Raw genomic sequence first — 18,720 nt, 5'->3', positions numbered from 1 at the left:
GTTTTCTTTCCAATGCTACTCCACTCAGCCGATTTGCACTCCCAGGGGCTCTGCTGATGGGAAAGTAGTGTCCCAAACTACTTTCCCGAGAGGAAACTGTGGCCCTGCTGTACCTTGCTCTGTGAACTCTGAGCTCTGTTGTTAGTGGGGCTAGGTTATCAGAGATGGACTCAATCCTGAAGCTGGTTAATCTGATGCTCTGGCCAGTAAGCAGAAGGGGCACCTGGCTGGGAGAGTCTAGAACTAGGGGGCATAGTCTCAGAATAAGGGGTCGACCATTTAAGACTTGAGATGAGGAAGAATTTCTTCAAGCAAAGGGTTGTGAATCTTTGGAATTTTCTACCCTAAAGGGCTGAATCATTGATTATATTCAAGACTGGGATAGATTGTTTTTTGGACTCGAGGGATATGGGGATGAGGCGGGAAAGTGGAGTTGAAGTCAAAGATCTGTAATGATATTGAATGACGGAACAGGCTAAAGGGAACCTGTGCTCTTATTTCTTATGCACTTATGTTCTCGTGTTTCACAGGGCAGTTTACATCCCTTTGATTGTGATGTACTTGTTTACAGTGGTGGTGGTGTGTACTGTAAGATTAGCTGATTGCACCTTGTGCTGTTCAGTACCGTTATGTTTCCAGAGTGCAGTCAGATTCTCGAGCAGGAAGTGACCCCCTCGCTGAATGTCTAGCCTCGCCTCGTGTCACGGAGTCTGTCCCCGTTAACCCTTTGCTGTTTGTTTTACATTCTGATACCCCAGGGTGCCCTGGGCCAAAGCTCGGCGTTCCTTCTTCAGCGGCGGGAAGAACAAGCTGTCACTGGAGGCCATCGAGAAGGCGGCTTTCTTCGTCACCTTGGATGATACCGAGCAGGGATTCAGGAAGGAGGACCCTGTGGCTTCGCTGGATAATTACGCTAAGTCTTTGCTTCATGGCAAGTGCTACGACAGGTGAGAGGGTGGACTGGGGTCAGGGGAGAGTCTATCAGAGGGCGGTCCTAGGGGGAGGGGTTGAGAGTGGGTGGACTGGGGTCAGGGGAGGGTCTGTCAGAGGGCGGTTCTGGGGGGAGGGGTTGAGAGTGGATGGACTGGGGGGCAGGGGAGGATTGATCAGAGGGCGGTCCTGGGGGGAGGGGTTGAGAGTGGATGGACTGGGGGGCAGGGGAGGATTGATCAGAGGGCGGTCCTGGGGGGAGGGGTTGGTGAGTGGGTGGACTTGGTTGGGGGGGGGGTGTAGCGGTGTGGGAGGGTCAATGAGAGCACGGGCCTAGGGGAGTTGGGGTGATGGGGGGACCAGTGTGGGCAGGAGAGGGTCCATGAGAGGATGCCGGTTGACGCACTCTGTGCGATGTTTCTGAAAACCCTTCTCTTTGTTTACAGGTGGTTTGACAAGTCTTTAAGTTTCATTATTTTCAAGAACGGTAAAATTGGCCTGAATGCTGAACACTCGTGGGCCGACGCACCCATCATTGGACACTTGTGGGAGGTAGGGTCACCATTGGTTCTCTTCTGGCATGAACTTGAGTTTAAAATGGCAAAATAAGTTTCTTCAATACAAACTGTGGTAGCTGAAGGGTTTTGATGGTCACTGAAAGGAGTCATCAATTTAAAATTGTCAGGAAGGAAGTGAGGATAGAGGTTGGGAAGTATGTCTTTTACAATGCGAGTTGTTGGAGCATTGAAAGCTTTTCCACAAGGAGTGATTGAGGCAGAGACCATTGCAACTTGATGGGGGAAATTGGAATAAGCAGTGGAATCAGAGGATTATATATGAGAGGAGATAGCAGGTCAGTGGGATTAGTTTTCGATTACTTTGGAAAAGAGCCAGCACCGACACGATGGGCCGAATGGTGGGTTCCTGTGCCGTAAACCTGGGCGCTGCCTGCTGCTCTGCGTGCCTGTAATATTCGCTAACTGCCACTAGATGGCATCGGATTGCAGGGCTGGCCCAGATGCCTTGTTTGAAGGAAGAACTTGCATTTATATAGCGCCTTCTGAGTCAGGCAAAAGCTGAACCTTTTTGTGCTGAACTGAAATTTAACCGCGGCAGGATGTGGAAAGAGAGCATCTAACTTGCCTTCCACCCGTGAACATAAATGGCCCAAAGTTACTGCATTCAGCAGGTTTTGTTTTGTGCAAAGCTCATTTATTGTGAATGATTTAATTCCGGGGCTGCCTGCTGCTATAGCCGGTGACCAGGGGCCGGATGGCTGGTCTGCAGTCGGATGTGGATGCTCGCCTACCTGCCCCAAGTGATTTTAAGCGGACTGCCTTTGCTTCTCTTCATGTCGGTGTAAAAGAAGCTGGGATTGCGGGCAGGCAGTTACCATGTTTGTTTTGGCGTGTGTTTCTTTCTCCTGTTGGCGAAGGCTTATTCTGGTCTTCTCACTGGGAGTTGGGAGCTCAGGAGGGGTGCGAGGACCTCACGAGGGGCATGCACACGCTGTTAACGTCTTCACGTGTCTCCCACAGTACGTCTTGGCCACCGACCAGTTCCAGCTCGGGTACACAGAGGACGGGTATTGTAAAGGGGAGCCCAATGGCAGGATCCCCCCACCCCAGCGACTGCAGTGGGAGATCGATGAGCCGGTGAGTTCCCTGTTCATTGTCAACTGACTGCGGTGAAGATTGACGCCAGCCACACCGAGTCATTGGCTAGCCTCCCTGCTGCGACAATGCAGCCTGTTGGCCTGGCGCTGGCTCTTTTTCTGGCTGAGGCCGAGCTTGGCCAGAGTGCCCTGGCATCTTGGGGTGGCGTAGGCAGAGCGCGCTCTCCGTCGCACCGCTTTGCCCACGGCCGTGCAATCGAGTCGGGTTGCAGCCTCAGAAAGCATCCAGTGACTCGGGCTGAGCTCTTCTCAAGCCTTCCACCACCCAGAACTGCGTGTTCTCTAAGTTGGTTTTCAACTCGTTTCATTGTGCAAACTGTAGGAATGTAGAATGTTTCTTTTCGAATCAACGAGTGGTTTCTCAATTCACAGTGAGATACATGGGCCCTGATGGTGCTGGTTAGTGTGGCCGATCTCCCTGCTCTCTCTCAGCACAGGGTTCCAGCTCTACCATCATCATCATATGCAGTCCCTCGGAATCGAGGAAGACTTGCTTCCACTCTAAAAATGAGTCCAATACGAGAACCACAGTCCCTGTCACAGGTGGGACAGATGGTCGTTGAGAGAAGGGGTGGATAGGGACTGGTTTGGCCGCACGCTCTTTCCGCTGCCTGTGCTTGATTCCCGAATGCACTTCCTCCACTTAGGGCGGTCTTTGGCCAGGGACTGCCAGGTGTCGGTGGGGATGTCGCACCAGTTCTACCAGGTTCTTGCTGACTGCCATCTCCTCTTGTTCTGCTGCTCTCTCTAGTGTCGAGAAGTCATCACGAGGTCTCTGAGTGTCGCCCAGCAGCTTGCCGATGATGTGGACTTCCACTCCTTTCCATTTGACAAATTTGGCAAGGGTCTGATCAAGAGGTGCCGCACCAGCCCTGATGCCTTTGTTCAGATGGCGCTACAGCTGGCACATTACTGGGTACAGTTTCACTTCACCGCCGCTCCCTGAACAAGGGCTCCCTCCAAGTGACTGACGAGAGATAAGACGCACACCCTGAACACTAACGTTGAGGGGGGAGGAGAGGAAGCCTTTTAATATATATATATATATCCACCTCCGGACGTCCCAAAATGCTTTACAGCCAATCAAGTGCTTTTAAAGTGTAGTCACTGTTACAATCTAGGAAACATGGCAGCCAGTTTGCGCTCAGTGACCAAATAATCTTTTTTTGTAATGTTAAATGAGGGATAAATATCAGTCAGGACATCGGGGATAACTCACCTCTTCTTCGAAATAGTGCCAGAGGATCTTTTACGTCCACCTGAGAGCAGATGGGGCCTCGGTTTAACGTCTCATCCAAAGGACGGCACCTCCAACAGTGCAGCACTCCCTCAGTACTGCGCTGGAGTGTTAGCCTAGATTTTTGTGCTCAAGTCCTACTCTCAACCTCTGACTCAGAGGCGAAAGTGCTACCAACTGAACCACAGCTGACTGACACACACACACACACACACACACACACACACACACACACACACAGATGTAGGGTTACAACTACTTGGCTCATGCAAAGGATGGAGAATAGGCCAAAGACAGTGTCAATAGGATTCTGAGCTTTAAGCAGAGGGGCCTTGAAAAGCAAGCAAGTGTGGTTTAATTTTCACAGGATAATGTTTCAGTCACAGTTGGCATTTTGTGTGGGGTTCTGGGCACCTGATCTTAGCAAGAGCCATAGAAAAGCAACAATACAGATCAACTGGAACAATATAGAACCTTCTTCATAAGCAAAAGTTATCAGCGGACCTACTAAAGCCTGATTTAAATAATACGAAAGGCTATCGGAGGTTAAGAATGGAAGATTGTTTGGTAATAAGGGACATAAACCCAGAATTCCATGCGAAGAAGGAAGGGGGAGACGACTGGATTAGTAATGGAAGAGGACTACAAAAGTATTGAGGGAAAGAGCAGTGGAATGGGATTCGAGTCGATTGGCCCAGTGGAAGAGCTATCACTGACAGCTTCGATTGGCCGAATGGTCCTCGTGCATGCTGCGAACTGTCAGGGTTCTCAATGAGTTTTCAAACGTGGTCTGCCTTTCCTTCCAGCGGCCTGACCTGTGTATTCTCTTCTTAGGACAAAGGTAAATTCTGCCTAACCTACGAGGCCTCCATGACCCGGCTGTTCCGAGAGGGTCGCACAGAGACTGTCCGTTCCTGCACCAGTCAGTCCACTAAGTTTGTGCTATCGATGATGGACGCCACTCAGACGGTAAGTAATCTCTCCTTTTCCATCACTGCTCATTTCCTTCAGCATTCGAACTTTGTTCCCGCGGGCTCCACAGGAATCATCGTCCTGCAGGCTGCATCCTCCGTGGGATCAGGGAGCACTGGGAATGCAGTCTAGGGAGGGACTCTCAGGATCTGGAAGTGGATTGTGGGGTGGGGAGCTGACTTTGGGCGGTCGTGTGCCAGGGATTCCCAGGTATAAGTGGGGATGTTGCACTTTATCAAGGAGGCTTTGAGTATGTCCTTGAAGCGTTTCCTCTGCCCATCTGGGGCTCGCTTGCAGTGTCGAAGCTCCGAGTAGAACACTTGCTTTGGGATATTTATTATGGTATGATTCAGTCAAGTATGTCTCTTGGGTTTAGGAACCCCTGGTGTATTGAATGGAGTTTCTCCAGTGACATCATGATGTTCCAACCAGTGTCATCGCAGGTAGAAGTGGTGCATTGTGGATAACAGTGATGTCATGGGTCAGGGATTGTGGGCAGCGGGGTCAGTTGTGATGTCAAAGGGCGGGACATGGAGCATTGTGGTCAGTTGTGATGTCAGTGAGCAGGACTTGGAGCATAAAAATAACCTAAGAACATAAGAATTAGGAGCAGGAGTGGGCCATATGGCCTTTCGAGCCTGCTCCGCCATTCAATAAGATCATGATTGATCCTCGACTTCAACTCCACTTTCTTGCACTATATCCATATCCCTTGATTCCCTCAGAGTCCAAAAATCTATCTGTCAGCCTTGAATATACTCAATAACTCTGCATCCACAGCTCTCTGGGGCAGAGAATTCCAAACATTCACAATCCTCTGAGTGAAGAAATTCCGCCTCATCCCAGTCCTAAATGGCCTGAAACTGCACCCGCACCCCCCCACCCCCCGAGTTCTAGACTCTGCAGCCAAGGGAAACAACCTTCCAACATCTGCCCTGTCAATCCCCCTCACTATCTTATATGTTTTAATGTGATCGCCTCTCATTCTTCTAAGCTTACGAGAGTATAGGCCCAATCTCTCATCATTGGACAACCCTCTCATCCCAGGAATCAGTCTGGTGAACCTTTGTTGTACTGCCTCCAAGACAAGTATATCCTTCCTCATAAGAACAAAACTGCACAGTACTCCAAATGTGGTCTCGCCAAAGCTCTGTAAAATTATCGCAAGACTTCATTACTCTTATACACCTACCCCCATGCAATAAAGGCCAACATGCCATTTGCCTTCCTATTTGCTTGCTGTTACTGCATAGAAGAGCTGTGTTTCCTGTACAGCGACAACAGCTTAATCGCGCTGAACACCAATATTTAATAGTTTCTCACCATCTAAAAGATATTCTATGTTTCTATTCTTACCGAAGTGAATAGCCTCACATTTCCCCACATTTCACTCCACCTGCCACCTTATTGCCCACTCACTAAACTAGTCTATATCCCTTTGAAGGCTCTTTACATCCTCCTCATAGCTTACTTTCCCACCTAGCTTTGTATCGTCAGCAAACTTGGATATGTTGCATTCGGTCCCATCATTTGTCATTAATATAGATTGTATATAGCTGAAGCCCAAGCACTGATCCTTGCGGCATCCACTAGTTGCAGACTGCCAACTGGAAAATAACCCGTTTATCACTTCTCTCTTTTTCTGTCCGTTAACCAATCCTCTATCCATGCTAATATATTGCCCCTAACTCCATGAGCCCTTATCTTGCGAAACAACATTTTATGTGGCATCTTATCGAATGCTTTTTGGAATCCAAATATTCGTCATGTGTTGGGTTCCTCTATCTACCCGATTTCCCTTTCATAAAACTATGTTGACGTTGCCTAATCATATTACGATTTTGTTAGTACCCTGTTATCATTGAGCTCAGTTGTGATTTAAAGGGGTAGGGCCCTGTGCATTCTGCTCAGTTGTGATGTCACGGAGCGGGACGCGGTGTATTCTGGTCAGTTGTGATCTCAGAGGTCAGGACTCTGTGAATTGTGGGCAATTGTGATGTCATGGGGCATGACCCAGTACATTGTGGGCAGTTGTGATGTCATGGAGCGGGACCCGAAGCTTTGTGGGCAGGGTAACTTTGAAGGTATGAGGCGTGAATTGGCTAGGATAGATTGGCGAATTATACTTAAGGGGTTGACAGTGGATGGGCAATGGCAGACATTTAGAGACCGCATGGATGAACTACAACAATTGTACATCCCTGTCTGGCGTAAAAATAAAAAAGGGAAGGTGGCTCAACCGTGGCTATCAAGGGAAATCAGGGATAGTATTAAAGCCAAGGAAGTGGCATACAAATTGGTCAGAAATAGCAGTGAACCCGGGGTCTGGGAGAAATTTAGAACTCAGCAGAGGAGGACAAAGGGTTTGATTAGGGCAGGGAAAATATACGAGAGGAAGCTTGCAGGGAACATTAAGACGGACTGCAAAAGCTTCTATAGATATGTAAAGAGAAAAAGGTTAGTAAAGACAAACATAGGTCCCTGCAGTCAGAATCAGGGGAAGTCATAACGGGGAACAAAGAAATGGCAGACCAGTTGAACAAGTACTTTGGTTCGGTATTCACTAAGGAGGACACAAACAACCTTCCGGATATAAAAGGGGTCAGAGGGTCTAGTAAGGAGGAGGAACTGAGGGAAATCCTTATTAGTCGGGAAATTGTGTTGGGGAAATTGATGGGATTGAAGGCCGATAAATCCCCAGGGCCTGATGGACTGCATCCCAGAGTACTTAAGGAGGTGGCCTTGGAAATAGCGGATGCATTGACAGTCATTTTCCAACATTCCATTGACTCTGGATCAGTTCCTATGGAGTGGAGGGTAGCCAATGTAACCCCACTTTTTTAAAAAAAAAAAAAGAGAGAGAGAGAAAACGGAGTTTATAGACCGGTCAGCCTGACATCGGTAGTGGGTAAAATGATGGAATCAATTATTAAGGATGTCATAGCAGCGCATTTGGAAAGAGGTGACATGATAGGTCCAAGTCAGCATGGATTTGTGAAAGGGAAATCATGCTTGACAAATCTTCTGGAATTTTTTGAGGATGTTTCCAGTAGAGTGGACAAGGGAGAACCAGTTGATGTGGTATATTTGGACTTTCAGAAGGCTTTCGACAAGGTCCCACACAAGAGATTAATGTGCAAAGTTAAAGCACATGGGATTGGGGGTAGTGTGCTGACATGGATTGAGAACTGGTTGTCAGACAGGAAGCAAAGAGTAGGAGTAAATGGGTACTTTTCAGAATGGCAGGCAGTGACTAGTGGGGTACCGCAAGGTTCTGTGCTGGGGCCCCAGCTGTTTACATTGTACATTAATGATTTAGACGAGGGGATCAAATGTAGTATCTCCAAATTTGCAGATGACACTAAGTTGGGTGGCAGTGTGAGCTGCGAGGAGGATGCTATGAGGCTGCAGAGTGACTTGGATAGGTTAGGTGAGTGGGCAAATGCGTGGCAGATGAAGTATAATGTGGATAAATGTGAGGTTATCCACTTTGGTGGTAAAAACAGAGAGACAGACTATTATCTGAATGGTGACCGATTAGGAAAAGGGGAGGTGGAACGAGACCTGGGTGTCATGGTACATCAGTCATTGAAGGTTGGCATGCAGGTACAGCAGGCGGTTAAGAAAGCAAATGGCATGTTGGCTTTCATAGCGAGGGGATTCGAGTACAGGAGCAGGGATGTGTTACTACAATTATACAGGGCCTTGGTGAGGCCACACCTGGAGTATTGTGTACAGTTTTGGTCTCCTAACTTGAGGAAGGACATTCTTGCTATTGAGGGAGTGCAGCAAAGGTTCACCAGACTGATTCCCGGGATGGCGGGACTGACATATCAAGAAAGACTGGATCAACTGGGCTTGTATTCACTGGAGTTTAGAAGAATGGGAGGAGATCTCATAGAAACGTTTAAAATTCTGATGGGTTTGGACAGGTTAGATGCAGAAAGAATGTTCCCAATGTTGGGGAAGTCCAGAACCAGGGGTCACAGTCTAAGGATAAGGGGAAGCCATTTAGGACCGAGATGAGGAGAAACTTGTTCACCCAGAGAGTGGTGAACTTGTGGAATTCTCTACCTCAGAAAGTTGTTGAGGCCAATTCACTAAATATATTCAAAAAGGAGTTAGATGCAGTCCTTACTATTAGGGGGATCAAGGGGTATGGCGAGAAAGCAGGAATGGGGTACTGAAGTTGTATGTTCAGCCATGACCCTGTTGAATGGTGGTGCAGGCTCGAAGGGCTGAATGGCCTACTCCTGCACCTATTTTCTATGTTTCTATGTGATGTCATAGGAGCGGTACCCGATGCATTGTGCACAGTTGTGATGTCATGGAGCGGGACCCAGTACATTTTGGGCAGCGGTGATGTCACGAGGTGGGATCTGATGCATTGTGGGCAGTGGTAATTTCACAAGGTGGGACCCGATGCATTGTGGTTACTTGTGATGTCATGGGGCGGGACCCAGTATATTGTGGCCAGTAGTGATGTCATGGGACGGGATCCAGTATATTGTGGTCAGTTGTGATGTCACGGGGCAGAGCCCAGTAAATTGTAGTCAGTTGTGATGTCACTGGGGCAGGACCCGGTGCATTGTGGTCAGTAGTGATGTCACTGGGCGGGACCTGGTACATTATGGTCAGTTGTGATGTCACGGGGCAGAGCCCAGTAAATTGTAGTCAGTTGTGATGTCACTGGGGCAGGACCCGGTGCATTGTGGTCAGTAGTGATGTCACTGGGCGGGACCTGGTACATTATGGTCAGTTGTGATGTCACGGGGCAGAGCCCAGTAAATTGTAGTCAGTTGTGATGTCACTGGGGCAGGACCCGGTGCATTGTGGTCAGTAGTGATGTCACTGGGCGGGACCTGGTACATTATGGTCAGTAGTGATGTCACTGGGCGGGACCCGGTACATTGTGGGCAGCTGTGATGTAACGGATCGGGAATCAGCGAGCTGCATCATTTCTTTCTTTCTTTCTAAACCTCAGAGTGAACAGAAGCTGAAGTTATTCAAGGTGGCATCGGAGAAACATCAGAGCATGTACCGTAATGCTATGACAGGCGCCGGCATCGACCGCCATCTCTTCTGCCTCTATGTAGTGTCCAAATACTTGGGAGTGGACTCTCCGTTTCTGAAAGAGGCAGGTATTGTGGGATCGGACGGATGTGTGCTTTTCTAGTTCATTTGTATGCTGCTTTCTCACACCCTCAGCATGTCCCAATGTCACTCTTAGCCAATTAATTACTTGTGAAACACAGTCATTGTTAGGCAGGCGCTTTGTTCACAGCAAGAGTCTACAAATAGCAAACAAAATGTCGCCCGTTAATCTGTTTTGGTGAGGCTGGAACATTAGTTCCAGAATAGCGGGAATCCTCACGCTCTTCACGTGTAATAATAATAACTTTTATTTATATAGCGCCTTTAATGTAGTAAAACATCGCAAGGTGTTTCACAACAACAGTGTTACAAGACAAAACAGATAAATATGACACCGAGTCACAAAAGAAGAAATTAAGGAAGATGACCAAAAGCTTGTTTAGAGGTAGGTTTTAAGGAGTGCCTTAAAGGAGAAGAGAGAGGTGGAGGCGGAGGTTTAGGGAGGGAGTTCCTCCAGATGGTTGAGCAGTTATAATGAGGGATGTTCAAGAGGGCAGAATTTGAGGGGCGCAGACATCTTGTGGGGTTGTGAGGCTGAAAAAGATTACAGAGATAGGGAGGGCAAGTCCATGGAGTGATTTGTAAACAAGGATGAGAATTTTGAAATCTAAGTGTTGTTTCATCGGGAGCCACCCCCACAGGGGTGTTGGGTGAGCAGGACTTGGCGTGAGTTAGGACATGGGCAGCTGAGTTTTGGATGACCTCAAGTTTATGTAGTGTAGAATGTGGGAGGCCAGCCAGAAGTGAGTTGGAGTAATCAAGTCTAGAGGTAACATAGGCATGAATGAGGGTAGAACCATAAAATCTTGTGCATCCAAGAGTAACCTCCAGAGAGGGCAGTCTTGGTTTAACGCCTCATCCGAACGATGGCAACTCAGACAGTACAGCACTACCTCAGTACTGGTAAAGGCTCAAGTCACTGGAGTTGAGGCTGAACTCATGATCTTGTGACTGAGGTGCGAGAGCTAATAACTGCACCACAGCTGACACCACCTAATCTGTTATTTAAGAATGTAATTTGTTCTGCGTGTCCCGTACGATCACTGTTTCACATACACGTTGCTTTGATGCCTCACATGGTTCAATATTTCGGAAGGATAGGAAAAGGAAGTGGGGTATCTCTGTTAATAAAGGATAAGATCAGTGCAGTAGTGAGAAATGATACTGGCTCAGAAAATCAAGATGTAGAATCAGTTTGGGTGGAGATAAGGAATAATAAGGGGAAGAAGTCACTGGTGGGCGTAGTCTATAGGCCCCTTAACAGTAGCAACACTGTTGGACAGAGTATAAATCAAGAAATAATGGAGGCTTGTAAGAAAGGTACGGCAATAATCATGGGCGATTTAAATTTTCATATTGATTGGACAAATCAAATTAGTCAAGGTAGCCTTGAGGAAGAGTTCATAGAGTGTATCCAGAATAGTTTTCTTGAACAGTACATTGTGGAACCAACCAGGGAGCAGGCTATCTTAGATCTGGTACTGTGTAATGAGACAGGATTTATAAATGATCTCACAGTAAAGGAGCCTCTAGGAAAAAGTGATCATGGAAACATAGAAATTTACAGCGCAGAAGGAGGCCATTCCGGCCCATCGTGTCTGCGCCGGCCGACAAAGAGCCACACGGCCCTTGGTCAGCAGCCCAAAGGTTACATATAAACCTATGACAATGACAGAAAGGCAAAGAGCATCCAGCACAACCTATCTGCCTCACCACAACTGCGATACCTCTTATACTGAAACATTCTACACTCCACCCCAACCGGAGCCATGTGATATCCTGGGAGAGGCAAAAACCAGATAAAAACCCAGGCCAAATTAAGGAGAAAAAATCTGGGAAAATTCCTCTCCGACCCATCCAGGCGATCGAAACTAGTCCAGATCACCCTGGTCATATTCTATTCCCTGCAGTACTTATCATTATATCTGCTCCGTCCAACAAAAGGTCATCCAGTCTAATCCCAATTACCAGCTCTAGGTCCGTAACCCTGCAGGTTACGGCACTTTAAGTGCCCATCCAACCATCTCTTAAAAGTGGTGATGGTTTCTGCATCCACCACTCTTCCAGGCAGCGAGTTCCAGATCCCCGCAACTCTCTGCGTAAAGAAGCCCGCCCCCCCCTCCCCCCTCAAATCCCCTCTAAACCTTCCACCAACCACCTTAAAACTATGCCCCCTCGTAATAGACTCCTCCACCAAAGGAAATAAACCCTTACTATCCACTATGTGCAGGTCCCTCAATATTTTGTACACCTCAATGAGGTCTCCTCTCAATCTCCTCTGTTCCAATGAGAACAAACCTAGCCTATCCAATTTGTCCTCATAACAGATTCTCCATTCCAGGCAGCATCCTAGTAAATCTCCTCTGCACCCTCTCTAGTGCAATCACGATAATACGGCGACCAGAACTGCACGCAATACTCCAGCTGTGGCCTAAGCAAAGTATTATACAATTTAAGCATAACCTCCCTGCTCTTATATTCTATGCCCCGGCCAATAAAGACAAGCATTCCGTATGCCTTCTTAACCACCTTATCCACCTGGCCTACTTTCAGGGATCTATGGACAAGCACTCCAAGGTCCCTTTGTTCATCTACACTATTAGGTAGCCTATTGCCTAATGTGTATACCCTTTCCTTATTAGCCCTCCAAAAATGCATCACCTCACACTTCTCTGAATTAAATTCCATTTGCTACTGCTCTGCCCACCTGACAGTAGATAGATATCCTCCTGCAACCCATGACTTTCCTCTTCATTATCAACCACACAGCCAATTTTAGTGTCGTCTGCAATCTTCTTAATTATACTCCCTATATTCAAATCTAAATCGTTGATATATACCACAAAAAGCAAGGGACCCAGTACTGAGCCCTGCGGAACTCCACTGGAAACATCCTTCCAGTCACAAAAACATCCATTAATCATTACCCTGGTTGAATTTCAAATTCAGTTGGAGGGTGAGAAAGTTGGGTTGCAAACCAGTGTCCTGATCTTAAATAAAGGCAATTACAAAGGTATGAAGTCAGAGTTGGCTAAAATGGACTGGGAAAATAAATTTAAGAGTAACATGAGCAGTGGCAGACATTTAAGGAGACATTTCAAAACTCAACAAAAATATATTCCAGTGAGAAGGAAAAACTTTTAAGAGGAGGGAGAACCATCCGTGGCTAACTAAGGAAGTAAAGGATGGTATCAAATTGAAAACAATGGCATACAATGTTGCTAAGATTCGTGGGAGGCCAGAAGATTGGGAAATTTTTTAAAACTAGCAAAGAACGACTAAAAAAATAATAGAGAGAAGATGGATTATGAGAGTAAATTAGCAAGAAATATAAAAATAGATAGTAAGAGTTTCCACAGGTATATAAAAAGGAAGAGAGTAGCTAAAGTAAACGTTGGTCCCTTGGAGGATGAGACTGAGGAATTAATAATGGGCAACAGGGAAATGGTAGAGACTTTGAACAAATATTTTGTATCGGTCTTCATGGTAGAAGACGCTAAAAACATCCCAATAATGGATAATTAAGGGGCGATAGTGGGGAGGGGGGAACTGAAAACAATTACTATCACTAAATAAAAAGTACTCAATAAACTAATGGGACTAAAGGCAGACAAGTCCCCAGGACCTGATGGCTTGCATCCTAGGGTCTTAAAACAAGTGGCTGCAGAGATAATGGATGCATTGGTTGCAATCTACCAAAATTCCCTGGAGTCTGGAGAGGTTCCAGCAGATTGGAAAACTGCGAATGTAACGCCCCTATTTTAAAAAAAAAAAGAGGAAGACAGAAATTAAGGAACTATAGACCAGTTAGTCTAACATTTGTCGTTGGGGAAAATGTTGGAGTCCATCATTAAGGAAGCAGTAGCAGGACATTTGGAAAAGTATAATTCAATCAAGCAGAGTCTGCATGGTTTTATGAAGGGGAAATCATGTTTGACAAATTTACTGGAGTTCTTTGGGGATGTAACGAGCAGGGTGGATAAAGTGGAACCAGTGGATGTGGTGTATTTGGATTTCCAGCAGACATTTGATAAGCTGCCACATAAAAGGTTACTGCACAAGATAAGAGCTCATGGGGTTGGGGGTAATATATAGAGGATTGACTAATCAACAGAAAACAAGAGTCAGGATAAATGGGTCATTTTCCAGTTGGCAAAAGGTAACTAGTGGGATGCCTCAGGGATTGGTGCTGGGGCCTCAACTATTTACCATCTATTATTAATGACTTGGATGAAGGGACCAAGTGTAATGTAGCCAGGTTTGCTGATGAGACAAAGATGGGTGGAAAAGCAAATTGTGAGGAAGACCTAAAAAATCTGCAAAGAGACATAGACAGGCTAAGTGAGCGGGCAAAAATTTGGCAGATGGAGTATAATGTGTGGGAAAGTGTGAGGTTATCCACTTTGGCTGGAAAAATAAAAAAGCTAATTATTATTTAAATGGAGAGAGATTACAAAATGCTGCAGTACAGAGGGACCTGGGTGTCCTTGAGCATGAAACACAAAAAGTTAGTATGCAGGTACAGCAAGTAATCAGGAAGGCAAATGGAATGTTGGCCTTTATTACAAGGTGGATAGAGTATAAAAGCAGGGAAGTCCTGCTACAACTGTATAGGGTATTGGTGAGGCCACACCTGGGGAATTGCATACAGTTTTGGTCTCCATATTTAAGGAAGGGTATACTTGCATTGGAGGCTGTTGAAGGTTCACTAGTTGATTTCGGAGATGAGGGGGTTGACTTAGGAAGAAATGTTGAGCAGGTTGGGACGATACCGATTGGAGTTTAGAAGAATGAGAGGTGACCTTATTGAAACATATAAGATACTTTGGGGGCTCGACAAGGAGGATGCAGAGAGGATAGCTTAAGAATAAGGGGACTCCCATTTAGAACTGAGATGAGGAGGGATTTCTTCTCTGAGGGTTGTAAATCTGTGGAATTCTCTGCCCCAGAGAGCTGTGGAGGCTGGGTCATTGAATATATTTAAGGCGGAGATAGACAGATTTTTGAACAATAAGGTATTGGGGAGCGGGCGGGGAAGTGGAGCTGAGTCCATGATCAGATCAGCCATGATCTTATTGAATAGCGGAGCAGGCTCGAGGGGCCAAATGGCCTACTCCTCCTATTTCTTATGTTCTTGTGTAATAGACAGCGGACACTCGATTGCTGAGCTCACTGGCCTCTTGTGTGGGACTAAAGAGTATCTGACTTCCGTAGACCTGCTGGTATGAGGTGGTGGGATCACAAGGGGAGCAGAGAAGGTATTTGGTCGTTTCTCACTCACTGAGGGGGTTCATTAGATTTATCTCTTTCTCTTTCTATCCTCCTCTTCCCCCCACCCCCCCGTGCTCACCCGCCCCCTCGCTCTCGCCCCCCTCCCCCCCTGCTCTCTCATAGAAACATAGAAACATAGAAAATAGGTGCAGGAGCAGGCCATTCAGCCCTTCTAGCCTGCACCGCCATTCAATGAGTTCATGGCTGAACATGAAACTTCAGTACCCCCTTCCTGCTTTCACGCCATACCCCTTGATCCCCCGAGTAGTAAGGACTTCATCTAACTCCCTTTTGAATATATTTAGCGAATTGGCCTCAACTACTTTCTGTGGTAGAGAATTCCACAGGTTCACCACTCTCTGGGTGAAGAAGTTTCTCCTTATCTCGGTCCTAAATGGCTTACCCCTTATCCTTAGACTGTGACCCCTGGTTCTGGACTACCCCAACATTGGGAACATTCTTCCTGCATCCAACCTGTCCAAACCTGTCAGAATTTTAAACGTTTCTATGAGGTCCCCTCTCACTCTTCTGAACTCCAGTGAATACAAGCCCAGTTGATCCAGTCTTTCTTGATAGGTCAGTCCCACCATCCCGGGAATCAGTCTGGTGAATCTTCGCTGCACTCTCTCAATAGCAAGAATGTCCTTCCTCAAGTTAGGAGACCAAAACTGTACACAATACTCCAGGTGTGGCCTCACCAAGGCCCTGTACAACTGTAGCAACACCTCCCTGCCCCTGTACTCAAATCCCCTCGCTATGAAGGCCAACATGCCATTTGCTTTCTTAACCGCCTGCTGTACCTGCATGCCAACCTTCAATGACTGATGTACCATGACACCCAGGTCTCGTTGCACCTTTCCTTTTCCTAATCTGTCACCATTCAGATAATAGTCTGTCTCTCTGTTTTTACCACAAGTGGATAACCTCACATTTATCCACATTATACTTCATCTGCCACGCATTTGCCCACTCACCTAACCTATCCAAGTCACTCTGAAGCCTCATAGCATCCTCCTCGCAGCTCACACTGCCACCCAACTTAGTGTCATCTGCAAATTTGGAGATACTACATTTAATCCCCTCATCTAAATCATTAATGTACAATGTAAACAACTGGGGCCCCAGCACAGAACCCTGCGGTACCCCACTAGTCATTGCCTGCCATTCTGAAAAGTCCCCATTTACTCCTACTCTTTGCTTCCTGTCTGACAACCAGTTCTCAATCCACGTCAGCACACTACCCCCAATCCCATGTGCTTTAACTTTGCACATTAAGCTCCTGTGTGGGACCTTGTCGAAAGCCTTCTGAAAGTCCAAATATACCACATCAACTGGTACTCCTTTGTCCACTTTATTGGAAACATCCTCAAAAAATTCCAGAAGATTTGTCAAGCATGATTTCCCTTTCACAAATCCATGCTGACTTGGACCTATCATGTCACCATTTTCCAAATGCGCTGCTATGACATCCTTAGTAATTGATTCCATCATTTTACCCACTATTGAGGTCAGGCTGACCGGTCTATAATTCCCTGCTTTCTCTCTCCCTCCTTTTTTAAAAAGTGGGGTTACATTGGCTACCCTCCACTCGATGGGAACTGATCCAGAGTCAATGGAATGTTGGAAAATGATTGTCAATGCATCCGCTATTTCCAAGGCCACCTCCTTAAGTACTCTGGGATGCAGTCCATCAGGCCCTGGGGATTTATCGGCCTTCAATCCCATCAATTTCCCCAACACAATTTCCCGACTAATAAAGATTTCCCTCAGTTCCTCCTCCTTACTAGACCCTCTGAGCACTTTTATATCCGGAAGGTTGTTTGTGTCCTCCTTAGTGAATACTGAACCAAAGTACTTGTTCAATTGGTCTGCCATTTCTTTGTTCCCCGTTATGACTTCCCCTGATTCTGACTGCAGGGGACCTACGTTTGTCTTTACTAATCTTTTTCTCTTTACATACCTATAGAAACTTTTGCAATCCGCCTTAATGTTCCCTGCAAGCTTCTTCTCGTACTCCATTTTCCCTGCCCTAATCAAACCCATTGTCCTCCTCTGCTGAGTTCTAAATTTCTCCCAGTCCCCAGGTTCGCTGCTATTTCTGGCCAATTTGTATGCCACTTCCTTGGCTTTAATACTATCCCTGATTTCCCTAGATAGCCACGGTTGAGCCACCTTCCCTTTTTTATTTTTACGCCAGACAGGAATGTACAATTGTTGTAATTCATCCATGCGGTCTCTAAATGTCTGCCATTGCCCATCCACAGTCAACCCCTTAAGTATCATTAGCCAATCTATCCTAGCCAATTCACGCCTCATACCTTCAAAGTTACCCTTCTTTAAGTTCTGGACCATGGTCTCTGAATTAACTGTTTCATTCTCCATCCTAATGCAGAATTCCACCATATTATGGTCACTCTCGCTCGCCCCTCCCACTCGCTCGCTTGCTCTCGTTCCCCCCCCCCCCCCCCCCGCGTCTGTCCCCTTCTCTTTCCACACTCTCGCCTGTATTTTTATTTGTTGGGTTTCTTTCTTTCAGGTGCTGTCGGAGCCGTGGAAACTCTCCACCAGCCAGACCCCCCTCCAGCAGATTGATCTCTTCGATCTCAACAAGTTTCCTGAGTATGTGTCGAGTGGAGGGGGCTTTGGGCCGGTGAGTGTCAGTGAGTGGTGGCACTTTGTCCCGGGGTGCTCCAATGATCATGTTTCACTCACTCTTGACCGGGGGAGTTTTGTCAGACTCTGACCAGCTGCCGTCTCCGTGCCGCAGGTGCAGTTGAAGGTAGACAGGAATGAGGAAGCTAGGAACCCAACGGCCTTGTTCGGCCTCAGCTGTCGGCTGTTTACGGGCTGCAAACAGGGTTAGAGCGCCTTCTGATGGTTCAGTGAGGAATTGGGTGGTGTGCTGTGATACTGAGCCTCACTGGAGAAGGTGGCCAATTCAATCCGTGGCCTCTGCTGATGCTAGAAGATCTTGGCCAGGATGCTGAGGGGGGGATCCTTGCCATAAGGGGCAGGAGGACAGGTGTCCACGTAGGGGGTCGTCCACGTAGGGGGTCATCCACGTGTGGGGCAGTGGGGGGGGGTCTGCGTGTTGGGCACTGGGGGAGGGTCTACGTGTGGGGCACTGGGGGGGGGGTCTGCGTGTGGGACACTTGGGGGGGGGGGGGGGGGGTCTGCGTGTGGGGCATTGGGGGGGGGTCTGCGTGTGGGGCATTGGGGGGGGGTCTGCTTGTGGGGCATTGGGGGGGGGGTCTGCTTGTGGGGCACTGGGGGGGGTGTCTGCTTGTGGGGCACTGGGGGGGTGGGTGTCTGCTTGTGGGGCACTGGGGGGAGGGGGGGTCTGCGTGTGGGGCATTGGGGGGGGGGTCTGCCTGTGGGGCACTGGGGGGGCGGGGTGTCTGCGTGTGGGGCACTGGGGGGGAGGGGGGGTCTGCGTGTGGGGCACTGGGGGGGGAGTCTCCTTGAGGGGCGGTGGGGGTAG

At 47.5% G+C, this 18,720-nt stretch overlaps 1 protein-coding gene across 1 annotated transcript; it reads left to right on the top strand.

Annotated features, from left to right (window-relative positions):
* Positions 1-758: 758 nt before the first annotated feature.
* LOC139249386 (carnitine O-palmitoyltransferase 1, liver isoform-like) lies at positions 759-17,899 on the top strand (the record flags this gene model as incomplete). Its single annotated transcript, XM_070872382.1, has 7 exons — positions 759-947; positions 1,377-1,482; positions 2,469-2,585; positions 3,357-3,521; positions 4,677-4,811; positions 9,799-9,951; positions 17,776-17,899. Coding segments are annotated over 7 exons (989 nt in total), but the record flags the coding sequence as incomplete, so codon positions are not given.
* Between the last annotated feature and the right edge of the window lie 821 nt (positions 17,900-18,720).

The sequence above is a fragment of the Pristiophorus japonicus genome, unplaced genomic scaffold (assembly GCF_044704955.1).
Source record: "Pristiophorus japonicus isolate sPriJap1 unplaced genomic scaffold, sPriJap1.hap1 HAP1_SCAFFOLD_3103, whole genome shotgun sequence".
Taxonomy (NCBI): domain Eukaryota; kingdom Metazoa; phylum Chordata; class Chondrichthyes; family Pristiophoridae; genus Pristiophorus; species Pristiophorus japonicus.
This window is presented reverse-complemented; position numbering and strand designations above follow the sequence as displayed.